This window comes from Xenopus laevis, chromosome 7L (genome assembly GCF_017654675.1).
Source record: "Xenopus laevis strain J_2021 chromosome 7L, Xenopus_laevis_v10.1, whole genome shotgun sequence".
In the NCBI taxonomy this organism is placed as follows: domain Eukaryota; kingdom Metazoa; phylum Chordata; class Amphibia; order Anura; family Pipidae; genus Xenopus; species Xenopus laevis.
Window position 1 is genome coordinate 24,565,378 of NC_054383.1, and position 16,311 is coordinate 24,581,688.

At 40.7% G+C, this 16,311-nt stretch overlaps 2 protein-coding genes across 2 annotated transcripts in view; both read right to left on the reverse strand.

The window, feature by feature from the left end:
* wbp1l.L (WW domain binding protein 1 like L homeolog) overlaps positions 1-16,311 on the reverse strand; it is a 96,223-nt gene that overhangs the window by 72,885 nt on the left and 7,027 nt on the right. The window lies entirely within an intron of this gene.
* LOC121395349 (sideroflexin-1-3-like) lies at positions 7,676-16,158 on the reverse strand. The gene is made up of 5 exons (XM_041568691.1): positions 15,668-16,158; positions 13,140-13,200; positions 11,456-11,522; positions 10,256-10,305; positions 7,676-9,544 (listed from the first exon to the last, which is right to left on the reverse strand). The coding sequence occupies exons 1-5, from the start codon at positions 15,679-15,681 to the stop codon at positions 9,329-9,331; spliced, it is 408 nt and encodes a 135-aa protein (XP_041424625.1). The 5' UTR covers positions 15,682-16,158; the 3' UTR covers positions 7,676-9,328.

A 16,311-nucleotide genomic window follows, 5' to 3' on the forward strand; every position in this document is an offset into this window, starting at 1 on the left:
TTTGCAAATACCCTTGATATTGGATAGGTCAGGCTTTAGCCAGAAAGAAGAACAAGGCTGAGTAATCATAAGGACTCATATACTAATGGTGGGGCAGGAGGACCTGCCTCATTATCAGCACGTGTGTGCTTCCCCCATGAATACATTGCTGCACCACTGTATTCACGAGGGGCTAGTGGAGGAATGTAGATGTCGCCTGCCCCATCCCCTAACTTGTGTGCCATTAATGGAGAATTCAACCCTAAAGTTAAAAAAACCCTACCCCCCCCTACCCTACACAGACCCCCTCCCCCCCAGCCTAAGTGTTACCCCGGGCAAATGCCCCTAACGTTTTACTTACCCCTCGGTGCAGATTCAGGCATCGGAGTTCACGGGCGCCATCTTCTTCTCTTCGGAATGAGACAGGCATGTCGGTGCATGCGCAGTTGGAGCAATTTTGTCTCGTGACAACTGCGCATGCACCAAAACTCCGAAAATTGCAGAAGCGCCGGTCTGCACCAATCTGCACCGAGGGGTAAGTAAAACGTTAGGGGCATTTGCCCAGAGTAACACTGGGGAGAGGAGGGAGGGGGTCTATGTAGGGTAGGGGTTTTTAACTTTAGGGTTGAATTCTCCTTTAAGGGTAGGACTGCACGGGCTTTTCCGGTTGTGATCCAACATGCTGCACAAAAATGCAGGTGTCAAGTCGGATGCAACGGAAGTAAGGTAAGATATACAAATGCCGGAGGTGCAGCAGCTTTGATCCAACGCGACTGTCGGATGCAGATGCTACGCGCTGTGTCTGTATCCGACAGTCATGTTGCGTCAGATCAACGCTGCGGCACCATCCGACATTTGTATATCTTACCTTACTTCCGTTGCATCCGACTTGACGCCTGCGTTTTTGTGCAGCATGTCGGATCGCACAGAAAACGCCAGTGTAGTCCTACCCTAAGTGCAATTGTGGGTACAGGGTGCAATGAAACCTTGTTAACCCCACATCTCTCTGGAGCCCTGTAACCCAAACCAGCCAGTATGATATTTGCTTTTATTATTCGTTCTTCGTTTTCCATGTGGGAGAATAGGGACAAGCCCTTATGAATGACCTAATATTTTGCCTAATTACCAATTACCTTCCACAGTGGAACCAATGATTGATGTGCAAGATGTGCACTTTCCAGCCCACCTTCACCTAGCACCCCCCCAAGAAATAAACTATTTACAACCCTATAAAGGTTCTGCTCAAATTTTTTTTATACACTCGAGTGTCCAGTTTTGTCGAAAAGCTTCAAAATGTGGAAATGTTACAATACAAAGGTTACATCTGTGTCTCAACTCCAGGCCTTGGTGGCTGCTCAAAGGTCACATTGCAGGGATTTTCCTTAACTCGAACACAGGTCAGTTAATCAGCAGTGTCTGCTCACTATGACTGTATATAATCAGGCCCGGATTTGCGGCAAGGCCGCATAGGCCCGGGCCTAGGGCGGCAAAAAAATAGGGGCAGTATGCCGCCCAGCCGCATTATGGGGACGTTCGCGTCCCCGTTCAACTACACCAGCTGCGCCGGCGGCCTAGGGGCGCCCAGAAATGAAATCTGGCGCTGTATATAATATATATATATACTTATATATAATGGTATGAGAATGGTATACAAAGCATCATTCCCAGCTGAATAACTAGTGAACTTAGTATCCTGCCTTGTTCCAATTTGGCTCCTGGTTTTAGTTTTCATTTTTTATAGGCTTTTCAATTATTTAGCTTTTTGTGCAGCAGTTCCCTAGTTTGGAATTTCAGCAGCTATCTGGTTGCTAGGGTCTTGTTTACCTGGCAGTGGTTTGAGCAAGAGACTGGAATATGAATAGGAGAGGGTCTGAATAGAAAGATAAGGAATAAAAATAAGAATAACAAAAACACAAAAAAAAAGCTCACAGAGCAATAGTTTTTTTTTGCTGATTGGGTCATTTGAAAGCTGGAAAGGTGTTGTAAAGGAAGACAAATAATTAATGAACTATTAAAAAAATTAAGACAAAGTTGCTAGAAATGGGGCATTCTAAGGGCAGGACTACACGGCCGAATCCTGCTGCGATCCGCCGCGCTGTACAAAATCACAGGCGTCACGTCGGATGCAACGGAAATAAGGTAAGTAATTCAATTGTCGCTGCATCGATGCAACGCGACACGACTGTCGAATGCAGACGCTGCACCTGCACCCAACAGTCGCGCCGCATTAACAATGCGATCCGACACTGCCATTTCTTACCTTGTTTCTGTTGCATGAGACGTGACGCCTGCGATTTTGCACAGCGCATCGTGGCGGAATCGGTCATGTAGTCCTGCCCTATAACACACAGGTATGGGAGCTGTTATCCATAATGCTCGGGACCTGGTGTTTTCTGGATAATGGATTGTTCCGTAATTTGGATCTTCATATCTTAATTCTACTAGAAAGCCATTTAGAGAGGAACTCCACAGGTGATTTAGGTGCGATCCAACGCGCAGCGCAAAAACACAGACGTCAAGTCGGATGCGACGGAAATAAGGTAAGAGATGGAAAAGCGTGCGTCTGCATCTGACAGTTGCGTCTGCCGAATGCTGTGACCATCTGACGTTCCTGTTGCTTACCTTATTTCTGTTGCATCCGACTTGACGCCTGCGTTTTTGTGCAGCGCGTCTGATCGTGCCGAAACCGCCCGTGGAGTTCCTCCCTTAAACATTAAATAAACCCAATAGGCTGGTTTTGCCTCCAATAAGAATTAATTATATCTTAGTTGGGATCAAGTACAAGGTACTGTTTTATTATTACAGGGAAAAAGAAAATCAGTTTTTAAAATTTGGATTATTCGGATAAAAAAAATCGGGCTGGGGGAGGTCAGGTAGGGCACAGATTCATAATTCATAACAGATGCTATAATTGCTTTTTCTTCTGACTTCCAGCTTTCACATGGGGGTCACTGACCCCATCTAAAAACAAATGCTCTGTAAGGCTACAAATGTGGTGCACCTTTAAGTTAACTTTCAGTATGTTATAGAATGGCCAATTCTAAGTAACTTTTCACTTGATTTTTTTTTTTTTTTGCTATAGTTTATGAATTATTTGCTTTTTCTTCTGACTTCCAGCTTTCACATGGGGGTCACTGACCCCATCTAAAAACAAATGCTCTGTAAGGCTACAAATGTATTGTTATTGCTACTTTTTATTAGGGATGCACCGAATCCAGGCTTTGGTTCAGGATTCGGCCTTTTTCAGCAGGTTTCGGCCGAATCCTTCTGCCAGGCCAAATCGAATCTGAACCCTAATTTGCATATGCAAATTAGGGGCGGGGAGGGAAATCACGTGACTTTTTGTCAGAAAACAAGAAAGTAAAACATTTTTCCCCTTCCCACCCCTAATTTGCATATGCAAATTAGGGTTCGGATTCGGTTCGGTCGAATCTTTCACGAAGGATTCGGGGGTTTGGCCGAATCCAAAATAGTGGATTCGGTGCATCCCTACTTTTTATATTTTTCACTTTTCTATTCAGGCCTCTCTGCTTTTCATATTCCAGTCTCTTATTTAAATCAGTGCACGGTTGCTAGGGTAATTTGGACTATATATAATGTATATATATTTATACGTTACATGTATGTGTATACAGAGAAAAATATCAATCAGACATTGTTGCTCAAGAAACAACAGCCAAAAAATGGAATAATGATGTACATGCATGTGATATGTTTCAATCATTTTTGTAAACATCGATAAATAGATCTTAGATTTCCCCAATAAAATTAGTAATTTACCTATTTCTAATCTTCCATTTACTGTCTTCAGTAGATAGCAGACCGTTTATTATGGATTGCAGCAGAATCTTCAGCTGAAGATAAGAATACAAGATATTTTATAATTTAGGAGATTTTGGATTTGAAAACTAAAAGGGAAGTGCCATCTAGTGGTCAAATAGAATTTTCGCTGCTCTGTCATTATCAATGCAAGACATGTGACTTCTACTCATATGTGGGCACATTTGTTGAAAAAAAAACAAAAAACTTTTTTTTACATTTTATTCTTTAGTAAAGGATAAATAATTGGAAGAAAGCAAGTATATTGTCCCTTTGAAATAACTAAGTAGGAACTATATAGGGCACTTCAACTAGTAGTAGTGATGTGCGGGCCGGCCCGATACCTGCAGTTTTACTGCCGGGTGCATCCCTAAAAAGCTTCCACTTATTTAACTGTATGGCAGAATTCTTTTATTATGATCTGCTTCTAAAACATGTGGTATAGTTGCTAACGGGCCTGCTGCATAGTAACTATTGGACAGCACTGCCCCGTATGGCTTATCTGCACAGTCTGGGTCTGTATAAAGGTATAAAGGTTCAATGGCATATTTAGGATCACAAAAATGCAAACAAGACTGAGCCATTTAGAAAAGTGCCTGCTCCTGTCTATCCCTGTGCCAATATGCTGATTTGTTCCTGTTTTACAATATGATGCAGGGTGCAGTGTAAGGGAGCCCTGTGTCTGTAGCTGCTCCAACATAAACCAGTTATACTTGTCACAAATTGTGTTTTTGACCTCACTTGCTAATGCCCATATCAGTGCCACGACAACTTGCATATAACATACTGCACATATTTTAAACCTGTATTGCTAAAAGTAAACTGATTTGCAGGGTTATTACACTGGAATGCTGGGAAAGAACTACACCTAGATTTTGCACTTACAGAGCCAGATTAACAAATGAACCCATTTGTGCTTAGCTTTAGCTCACTGAAATCCATTGAATGTCGGATACATAGTGAATAAAGTACCCCCTCTTGTAAAATATAAGGATATTATAAGTTACCGAGGAGTTTCATGACCACACATACCGTATGTTTTTATACAGGTCATGGAACTCTGAAGTGACTTCTAATATCCTCATATTTTGCAACAGTGTGTACTTTATTTGTTACAGGTATGGGATCAGTTATCCGGATGACGGAAATGCTGTCTCCCATAGACTCCATTTTATCCACATAATCTAAATTTTAAAATATGATTTCCTTTTTCTCTGTAATAATAAAACAGTACCTCGTACTTGATTTCAACCAAGATATAATTAATCCTTATTGGAAGCAAAACCAGCCTATTGCGTTTATTTAAAGGAAAAGGAAAGTCTAAAATAGAATAAGGCTAGAAATGCTGTATTTTGTATACTAAACATAAGCATGAACTTACTGCACCACAAGCCTAATCAAACAAATAATTTATGCTTTCAAAGTTGGCCACAGGGGGCTGTCATCTTGTAACTTTGTTAAATATCTTTGCCTGACCCAGACCCTGCACATGCTCAGTGTGGTCTGGGCTGCTTAGGGATCGTCATAAACAAAGCTGCTTGAGTTCTGCATGGCTGGGAAGTAAGGCGGGGGCCTTGTTTCCCTGCTCAGCAGTTAGGGACCGTCTGACAATTCCAATCCACAGCAGTAAATGAAGGGAGAATTTTACTACTTTATTAGAAGTCATGAGGCGTTATGTGACCATATAAAAACACGAGGCTGCAGGCCGAGTGCTTTTATACAGGTCACATATAATGTAACACCGCGGTGACGTCTGATATCTTTATAAATTTAAGTAGGGGGTACATTATGCATTATAATCTACAGTTTGTGTGCAATGTCTCCCTTCCTGACTTTCCTGTATGTTGTACAAAATGCTACACTTTGTTTTGCGTTTACTTTTGTGTCTGCTAAACTTGTGTTTGTTCCTCCTGTGTGTTCTACGTTGTTGGCCATCTTAAATATATTGCAATATATGGACAGGCAATCCCTGTTTTGTTTCAAGGGTAAGGCGTTTTATAGTAGCTCAAGGCTAATGGTGGGTTGAGTGCAGAGGACTCTTGTATTTGTCAGTATGTATTTGTGGTCACAGTCTCATTGCACCCCCGCCTAATGGTTTTAATAATTAGTGGTGAGCACAACTTTCGATTGAGATATATATATATATATATATATACATACATACATACATACATACATACACACACAAACACCTTATATATGGTAGTTGCTGTTTACTCAACTAGCATTGCAGTTTCGGATTTCTATAACAGATGACCATGGAATCGAGAAGTCACAGAGGAATTGCATTGCAGATATAGTGCTGTGTACCCTTAGTAACATTAATTAATATTCATACATTTATTGTAAAATATAAGCGTAAATGTAACAAAAGGCACAGCAAACATTTCCTTGCATTAAAAATGTATTTGTAATGGTTTCAGTTCATTTGCAGAAAGGTAACAGGGCTGTGTGGGGTTCCTACCCCAAGAAAATACTGTTCCTGAGAGCACTGTTTAAAAGGCATTTATCTATTCGCAGGTTAAAATATACCAGTTTCCCAGACAGACAATGGGGCAAATCCACTAAAGGGCGAATTTTCGCATGCGAAGGCTCCTCCACACTTCGCCAGGTGCAAATTCGTTACCACTACACAAATTCTCTAAAATGCGAAGTTGCGTCTCTGTATCCGAATTCTGGCGAAGTTTCACTAGCGTAAATTCATCAGTGTGAGCATTTCATAGCTGTCTTTCGCTAGCGTTCATTTCTGCCTAGAGAAACTTCGTTAGTATTCTTACACTTGGGCCAATAAAATTATGGTGGGTAGATATCTGTCATATATATATTATTTATTAGAGATGTTGGTGCAAATGCTTGAAGTGGCCACTTATTATTACAAATGTCAAAGGAAGCAAAATAAAGACATAAAAGATCCTCTAATGCCCTAGACATGAGCCCACCCTATAACAAATGTGTCATGCCCCTCAAATGGTTGGGAAAGAAATGTTAACACAAAAATGTTTAATAGCTAGGACTTTTGAAGGCAATCCTGCTTTAAAATGTGAAAAAGAACGCTATTTAACAATCCCTTGTTAAAGTAAACATAGCGGATTTTGTCTCCATATTGGCTCACTATAGAGTCTTGAAGTTCTGGTTCAAGGCTGCTTACAGACATGGAGCTGAAAGGAAACAGAGAGGTGCATGTTACATGAAATTATTGGCTACCAGGGAAATAATCTAATTATACAATATTCATTAGAATGACAGATATATGCTGCTTCATATTTCGGTTCACAAGGACATAGCTTCTAATGAATAGAGAATGTGCCATATTGTTTCTTTGGCTCTGGAATTCTTGAGGCGCTGGCACAGGACGGTGTCATCTATTGATGAAACGGGGGTTTGCTTTATTAAACATTCAACATTTTCAGCAGTTTTAAAAGTTATTTGTAAATGTATTTGCTACTGAAAGCAGTATCTGTCTGGCAGTTTATGTTTTCTGCTTGTTGATTCTGACTCCTAAAACAATGTAGTGGAATAACTAGGCCTAGAGAAGAACCAACACCTGTAACATTGTTTGAAGAATCAGACGCAGCGCTGAAAGGCATTGACAAACACTGCTCCCCGCATTTCACCTTTAGGTTAATTTTAGGTTTACATACTTTTCTAGTAGACTTAAGGTATGAAGTTCCAAATGACAGAAAGATCTGTTTTCGGAGACCCCCAGGTCCTGGATAACAGATCTTATACATGTATAGGTAAAATTCACGGTAGTTTAGCAGTGTATAGAAAGAGAAAGTCCGTACCATCTCTGTGGAAACAACGAGCAGGCAACAGGAACCATAAAGAGCAAGCTGCAAGAGAAGAGATCAGCCATTGCATGTGATGCACAACAAATAAAATAAATAGAAGGAGAGACTAGTCACCCTATGTCATGGTAGAGTTCAGAATGGAGTAGGGATGCACCAAATCCAGGATTTGGTTCGGGATTCACCCAGGATTCAGCCATTCTCCGCAGGATTCCGAATCGGCCGAATCCTTGTGCATGGCTGAACCGAATCTGATTCCTAATTTGCATATGGAAATTAGGTGTGGGGAGGGAAAGCATGTGATTTTTTGTCACAAAACAAGGAAGTTTAAATCATTTCCCCCACATTTTCCTTTTGTGCCTCTAATTTGCATATGCAAATTAGGATTTGGATCTGTATTCTGCCAAATCTTAAACAAAGTGGATTCAGTGCATGCCTAGAATGGAGTTCCGCAACGTCGATTTATTGTTAAAAAACCCAGTTACTTTTATTAATCCACATTAAAACAGCACGCAGATTGTGTCACCTAATCAGAAACGCCCGAAACGCATCAGGTGACACATTGCACGCTGTTTTAATGTGGTTTGATAAAAGTAATTGATTTGAAACAATAAATAGATGTTGCTGGAACTCCATTCTGAACTCTTCTATTTGATGTGACATGAGACCCCAAGGGATTCCAGCACTCGATATCTGTGACCACGGACCGTGCCATTGGAACTCCACAACTGAGCGGTGATTATTTATGTTTACCCTATGACATGGTACTACTTTCCTATCATTTCACCCCCAACAGTGAGCAACTGTGTCAGGGTCCCCAAAAGCTCATCAACAGCAATTGGAAGTGATAGGGGATATTTCAGGCATTTTACTATGGGTGGGTGAAACACCCAAAACATCTGTGTATGCGCCATAGGCCTTCAAACCCCTGAAACACTTTCCTTGCTTTCCCCTTTGAATTAGTCTATCCCAATGGTAGCCTCATCCTGCACCCTAAACGAACAGTCACTTTTATATCCACCACTGCTGTTTAATGCACAGTCTTCAAGGCTTTAACGCAGACTTTAGACCCCCAACAACCAAAAGGTGGCAACTAATAAATAATACTTTATATATATATCACCAGTGTATCATATGTGTATCTCCAATGTGCTATAATCCATGTTATGTTGAGAAGAATTTTTATACATTTTCATATGTTTCAGGCTGGGTGCCAGCGTGAGTCTATACGGGCTTCTTCTCAACATAACATGGATTTTGGCACATTGGAGATACACACATGATACACTGGTGAAGGTAGAGTACACTGTGGTTTCTCTGCTCAGGTGGAGGGTTCACCAGTTGCACAATTCATGTGGACACATCAGGGTAAGTACCGGTACTTACCTATTTTTTGTAAGGAATATATCCTGGGTGATAACGTTCACAGAGTCATTCAAGACACAGTATATATTAATGAAGATATTGATATGTTAACTACACTTTTACTTATCTATATTGTTTGTAAGAAATATGTCCAGGCTGAGAACTTCTACACAAGTCACTTATTCATATATGAATGAAGACACTGATCTTTTTTCACACATTTATTTTGCACTATTTAAAGACACAGAGTGGTGGCTGGTTTAATATGGACATATGCACATCAGAATAAGCGGTTCTACTTTTTTATATATATATGTTATTACACACACAATTACACATATCATTGCACAACCGCACAGAAGTCGGACAATAGTTTATTAACACAAACTCCGGCAACACTTGAAACAAACAGAAGTTCCGGTAAGCACGCTGGGACCATTACCATGGTTACAGGACGCTCTGGCTGCGGAGAAGTAGTGGTGCGCTATGTCTGATGTGCGGTCACAAATGGATACTTTGTACGGGTAAGAAGATACACGGGGTAGCCTCATAGTTGCAGTGCCACTTCTAGACTGGGATCGCGGCATAGAGCGCTGTAAAGACAAGGGTGAGAGTAACTGTGAGGGTAGTTACAGTTCTGCAAGATCTACATTTGAACTTGTGACGGCGAGGTGAAAGGGCCGGTGGGCCTTGACATTGGCTAGTTTGTAAGAGGACATTGAGCTAAATAAAGTGTCTGATTTTTGACATTAAATAAAATTTCTACACAACAACGAAAAAGTGAATATATGTAAATTAAGGATGATGCATGGGCCAATGCAAGCGGGTTACGTCACTAAGCGACGGGGATTTGTAATTTCGCGCCTTTTTACTGTGCATATAGAGATGGTTTGTATTTGTGACTTTGACAAAGGCTGGGATACAGCCGAAACGTTAGTGTTCTACAATAAAATATTTCATATTTTCGTAAGCCCTGGATACTCGCACCCAGGCCAACAAGACATTTGTAAACGTGAGTGCTGCGATTGTGGGGAAAATATATATGTATATATATAGCGATGAATTCCACTTCTTATGCACAGTGGAATAAATAATTATTAATTGGAAATATCGGAGTGCATATCTTCTTCATCACATTTTGATATAGCACCCATTTGTTCGAGTCAGAGTGGAGAGAGAGAGAGAGAGTGGAGAAAGAGAGTGAGTGAGTGAGTGAGTGTGTGTGTGTGTGTGTGTGTGTAGGCTTGTATACTGCATATTGTCAAATTGAACAGCTCCATTCAAAATGCAACTGCTTCACTTACTTTCATAAAGGGAAAAGACTCCAGCCTTTCCATCAAGATCGGTAAGAGAACTAGACAGAAAGGAACCACGGTTAAGGCAATGTTCAAGGATAATTAATACGTGTAAGGTGCCATTCCGGCTGCATGCAAAAGTGCCCTCCAGTGGTGAAACTGCCAGAATCTATTCTTAGTTTTACCAACCAAAACATGTCTGAAACATGAAAATACCTGTTTTTTTTAATAATATTTAGCATTCCTAAATCTATATTTGAATAGTAAAATAGCCAGTTAAAGACAAAGAGGAAACATAAGAAAGGAACAGTGGAGTGAATAAACTGGAAAATAGAAAGGAATGAAAAACAAAGACAATAACATCTAACAAACATGCCTGATTGGTCTAAAAAGGCATTCTCTGTTACTAGGGATGCACCAAATCCTGGATTCAGTTTGGGATTCGCCCAAATCCAAGGAATTTTTTTATCAGTATTCAACCAAGAGCCTAGGCGAACCAAATCTTAACCCTACAGAACTGAAATTATCCAGGATTCGGTTGGGGATTTGGCCTTTTTCAGCAGGATTCGGATTACTTGAACCCGGTCAAACCTAATCCTAATTTGCAGATGTAAATTAGGGGTGGGAAGGGAAATCACGTGACTTTTTCTCACAAAATAAGGAAGTAAAAAAAGAATGTTTTCCACTTTTTCCTTTCCTGCACTAATTTGCTTTTGCTTTTGCAGGTCGAATCTTTCACAAAGGATTTGGGGATTCAGCCAAATAGTGAATTAGTTGCATCCCAAGTATCAGGTACTTCCACCTAAGTGCCGGCTATTCAGACACAGAAGGCGGCTTCTGTATTTTCCAGTACCCCTGGATTCGGCACCGAACCCTAAAAAGCACCCCTATCTGTAACCACACTATTACACCCATATACTGTTTCATCATCCCCCAAACCCCCTAAAGAGTTCCCCCCATATATCTCTACCCTTAGGTCTTTATCTTAACACTATCCTAACCCACCTCACTACCATCCTTCATCTCACCTCACAGTTGGGTTCACATAAGGCCCATGATAATCAACATAAAGCATTTAAAAAGTTCCATCTTTAATAAGCAAAGCAGCCAGCCTGGAACAATGTGATGGATACGTGAGAAGAAGAATTGAGAAAGGGGAGTGTGACAAAGAGGTGCCAGGTGGAAACAGACCCATGTACAGATACTTACTCATCCCAGGGGCGGCCATGGCTATTCTGGAAATTACAACTTGGCTGATGCCCTTGATAGCAGCTTTCTAGATTTACAATGCAAAAGTAGATATTGTATTAATGAACAATGGATAGAGGAAAGGGGAAGAATGATTTACAGTTCATAATGAGAGCTATTTATGGGCAGAAAAGGACACATGACTGTGAAATATGAAAAAAGCAAGGCTGATCCTATGCATCAAATTGTGCTCTCAATTCATAGGGGCAAATTTACTAACCTCAGAAAATTCGCCAGCGACGGCTTCGCTCACAGCGCAACACTTCGACAGGCCTAGATTTGCCAGGACAATGCTAATTCACTAAAATCTGAAGTTGCTTCCAGGGCGCCGAACGCAGGGGAAGTTGCGCTAGCGTTAATTCGGCAAGCAGAGCGAAGTTGCACTAGCGTTGGCTAATTTGCATCTACTCTATTGCACTTCACCTGGTCTGAGGTTTCAAAGGCAAGTCTAGCGCAAGAGTTAACGTTCAGTAAAATGTGCATCTTAGTGAATTTGCGAAGTAACGCTCTTTTGCCAGAGGGAAAATTCGCCTGGCGTTTGAGTGCGAAGTACCGCTAGAGTCCATCTCCTTCGCTAGCGAAGTTACGCCTGAGCCCGTTAGTAAATCGGCAAAGTACCGGAATGACGTCACGCTGGCATTTTCACCAGCATTAGTCGCTTTGCCCTTTAGTAAATTCGCCCCATAGAGAGGCTGCCCTGGCATGTGTCTGGAACACTGTACATGCTCAGTATGAGCTGCTGTTGGGAATCTTCGGGGTTATCAGAATTCATCCAAACATCAGCAGAAACTGAGGATACATTTGACACAGAAGCCGACAGAGTTGATTATTAAAGGGGTGGTTCTACAGCAAATTGTCATATACAGGTATGGGATCTCTAACTTGGTAACCGGATATGCAAAAAGCTCAGAATTCTGGGAAGGACAAATCCCATAGGGTCCAGGCTAAGCAAATCATTTTTAAAAGTATTTCCTTTTTCTCTGTAACAGTAAAATAGAACCTTGTACAGGTTTGGCATCCCAAGAATGCTTAGGACCTGGGGTTTCTGGATTACAGATCTTTCCATAATTTGGATTCGGATACCTTAAGGGTACCAGAAAATTATTTTAACATTAAATAAACCCAATAGGCAGGTTTTGCTTCCAATAGGATTAATTATAATTTGGTTCAAGTACAAGAATGTAGTAGGACAGAGAAAAAGGAAATCTTGTTTAAAAATGTGGATTCTTTGGATAAAATGGAGTCTATGTGATATGGCCTTTCTGTAATTCAGAGATTTCTGGATAACGGATCCCATACCTGTACTTGATGGTAATCAAGCTGACTGAATCCGTATTGGTGGCAAAAATGCTTTTTTTTGTAGACTTGAGTTAAGGTGGCCATACACAGGGAGATGCAGCCGCGATTTAATGGGATTTTTAACCCTGCCCGACTTTCTGACTGATATCGATTGGGGACGCCCGTCGGATGGCCCCACACACGGGCCAATAAGCTGCTGACTCGGTCTGTCAGCAGCTTTTATCGGCCCGTGTATGTGGGCCTTTATAGTGAACCAAAATAATAGATCTCCTAACTGTAATTAACTAGTCATTTATACTTATAGAAAGTTCTTTTAGTTGTACAATTAAACATTTTTCAGCCTTACCCTTGAGTGTCCCAATGTATTATCGTTTTCGTCAGTAAGTGCAATGCTGTTAAGAATCTCCCTAATCAAAGCACAAAAATAACCTGCATAAACCTCAACATTTTCATGGGCAACAAACGATTCCAAAGAGATAAATAAGAATGTATGGGTTGTGTTACAGTTATAACAATGTATGTAATGTTGGCTAGAATTTGCACTTTAACTGCAGTATAATCTTTCAACTCAGTTCTTTTAACAAACATCCCTCTCGTTGTTGTTGGCTGTGTGCAGAAATGTACTGAATTATGTGCAGGAAACAACATTTTCTGTGCAAAATGGAAGAGCAGTGGCTTTGTTGCAAGAACTTTTACAGTGGAAATGCACATTAGTGTTATCTTTGGGGGGCAAAGTGTCCAACTATATCCCCCCTTCTTCTCAGTTCAGCTGCCATATGTGTGCATGGTACACCCCCTTGTTCAACAGGAGTGCAATGAACAGGGCTTGTGCTCAACATACTTTTTGCCTATTGTTTTAATTAAAGGGGTGGTTCGCCTTAAAGTTAACATTGACTGTGATGTAGAGAGTGTTATTCTAAGACCATGTGCAATTGGTTTTCATTTTTTATTATTTGTGGTTTTTGAGTTATTTTGCTTTTTATTCAGCAGCTCTCCAGTTTGCAGTTTCAGCAATGTAATTTCTAGGGTCCAAATTACCCTAGCAACCATGCACTGATTTGAATGAGAGACCGGAATATGAATAGTAGAGGCCCTGACTAGAAAGAGGAGTAATAAAAAGTAGTAATAACAATAAATGTGTAGCCTTACAGAAAATGTGAAAGCTGGAAAGAGTCAGAAGAAGGCAAATAATTGGAAAGCTATAAGAAATAAATAATGAAGACCAATTGAACATTTTCTTATAATTGGATATTCTAGGACATACTATAAGTGAACCACCCCTTTAAGAAAATATGTATTTTTTCAGTGGTTTTTTTTCCCCCCCATTTCTTGAGCTAAACAAAGCAAATAGGGGAACCAAAGCTACTCCATGTTTGGTCCATGTAAGGTAGATAATTAAATTACCAGTATAAAACTCCTTTCCTTTGATTTCTGCTGCAACTGTTTTGGCAGGAGTCCATTATTCAGGGGGATTATCTGTGCACTGGGAATCTAAACATGGAGTAGTTTTAGTTTCCCTGTTTAGCTAGAGAAATAACAAAAAACATAGATTTTTTATTACACAATTGGTATACAATATGGTCAGCACCAGCCATATTCATTGCACTTGTGTTGAACAAGGGAGTATACTGCCCCTTTAACACACCCAGACATGCTCTACATCTGCCCCCAACAGGGTTGGACTGGGCCAATGGGAGAAAACCTTGTGGGCTCTGGCCATTGTGGGCCCTGCCAACTCAGGACCACTGCCTGGCTGGGATCTGCAAGCCCACCTTCCCTACTGGCTGATATCTGCGGATCCACCCTTCCTGCCGACCACCCCAGCGGGTCAGAATTCACAGAAACCCCCCCACACACACAATTGCTGGGATCCACAAAAAAAGGGGGTTAATTCACATGCGGGTATCCCTATTAGCTTAATATGGTTTCCTTTAAAGGACAAGTAAACCTTAAAAACAAGTGAATGTAAAATAGATGAGAGTGCTATTCTAAGCACTTTTGCAATGTACAGTCATTATTTATATGTTTTTAATTCCAAGATATTAAAGGATACATGTACTGTTAACATGAATGGATTTTTGTACAACTGCTCCACTTGCTGGTCATTTTCCGAACATCTGACCTTGAAGTATTCAAGGAAGTTGAGAAAGAAAGAGGCTGCTCTGATGTTCTTTTGCTTAGGGAAGATTTGAGAAAGTTTTCTAATTTTTTTTCCTAAGCAGAAGAACATCACCTCTTTCTTTCTTCTTACAACTTCCTTCACTGCTTAGTGGTCAGACAGGTCAGAACATGACCAGCAGGTGGCAGAATTGTAACAAAATTCATTCATATTAAGAGTACATGTATTCTTTAATATCATGGAATTAAAAATATATAAATTATGAATGTACATCGCAAAAATGCTTAGAATAGCACCATCAATTTCACTTATTTTTAAAGGAGAAACAAACCCTTAATAAGGGTTTAAACCTAGCTTCCCACCCGGGCAAATGCCCCATATGCTTTACTTACCCCTCCGTGCAGATTCTGTCCAGCGGAGTTCACGGGCGCCATCTTAAGCAATCTTCGGAATGAGACCGTCGGAGCTGCGCATGCGCCGAAACTCACATTTGCAGTATCGCCGGTCTCATTCTGAAGATTACCAAAGCGGCTGAAGATGTCGCCCGTGAACTTTGCTGGACAGAATCTGCACGGAGGGGTTAAGTAAAGAGTTAGGGGCATTTGCCCGGGGGGAGCTAGGCTGGGGGGGATGGGGGTCTATGCAGGGTAGGGTTTTTTTTAATTAAGGGTTTGTTTCTCCTTTAAGGTCTACTTATACTTTAAACTGTGGTTTATTTGGTTAATCCAGTGAGCCCACTGTGGCAACCCACTTACTGCTGTCTCATCATAGGAATGTTGACACAATTGGCAGCCGCCACGGCAGCGAAGGGAACCCATCGTGCTATCAAAGGAGGAGCTTTCTAAATGGAAACAATGGAAAAAATATGAGAAATGGAGAAAATCCAAGGGACGCAGAAACACTTGAACTTACAGACACGATGATCTGTTGATGTGATTTGAAGTTACAAGGGAATTCAGCAGACCATCAAAAGGACAGCGATACAGTATATGTTTGCCCATATTCAACTATTTGTAAAGTGCTTTCCTCATGATAAAAAGCAAAATATGTTAGTTTAAAAACAAACCCTCCATTTAATTATTCCCCACACACGGCAACAATCTGTACTCACTCAGTTAATGCATCACTGAGTATAACCTTACTGGATAAGCTTTTACTTATTACTTGGCACATTCTATTAATGCCTTTAAAGGTGTGGGTCACCTTTATGTTAACTTTTAGTATGTTATAGAATGGCTAATTCTAACCAACTTTTCACTTGGCTTTCATTTTTTCATTTACATCGTTTTTTTTAATTATTTGCCTTCTGCCTTGTCTTTCCAGCTTTCAAATGAGAGTCACTGACCCCATCTAAAAAACAAATGCTCTGTAAGGCTACAAATTGTATTGTTATTCATCT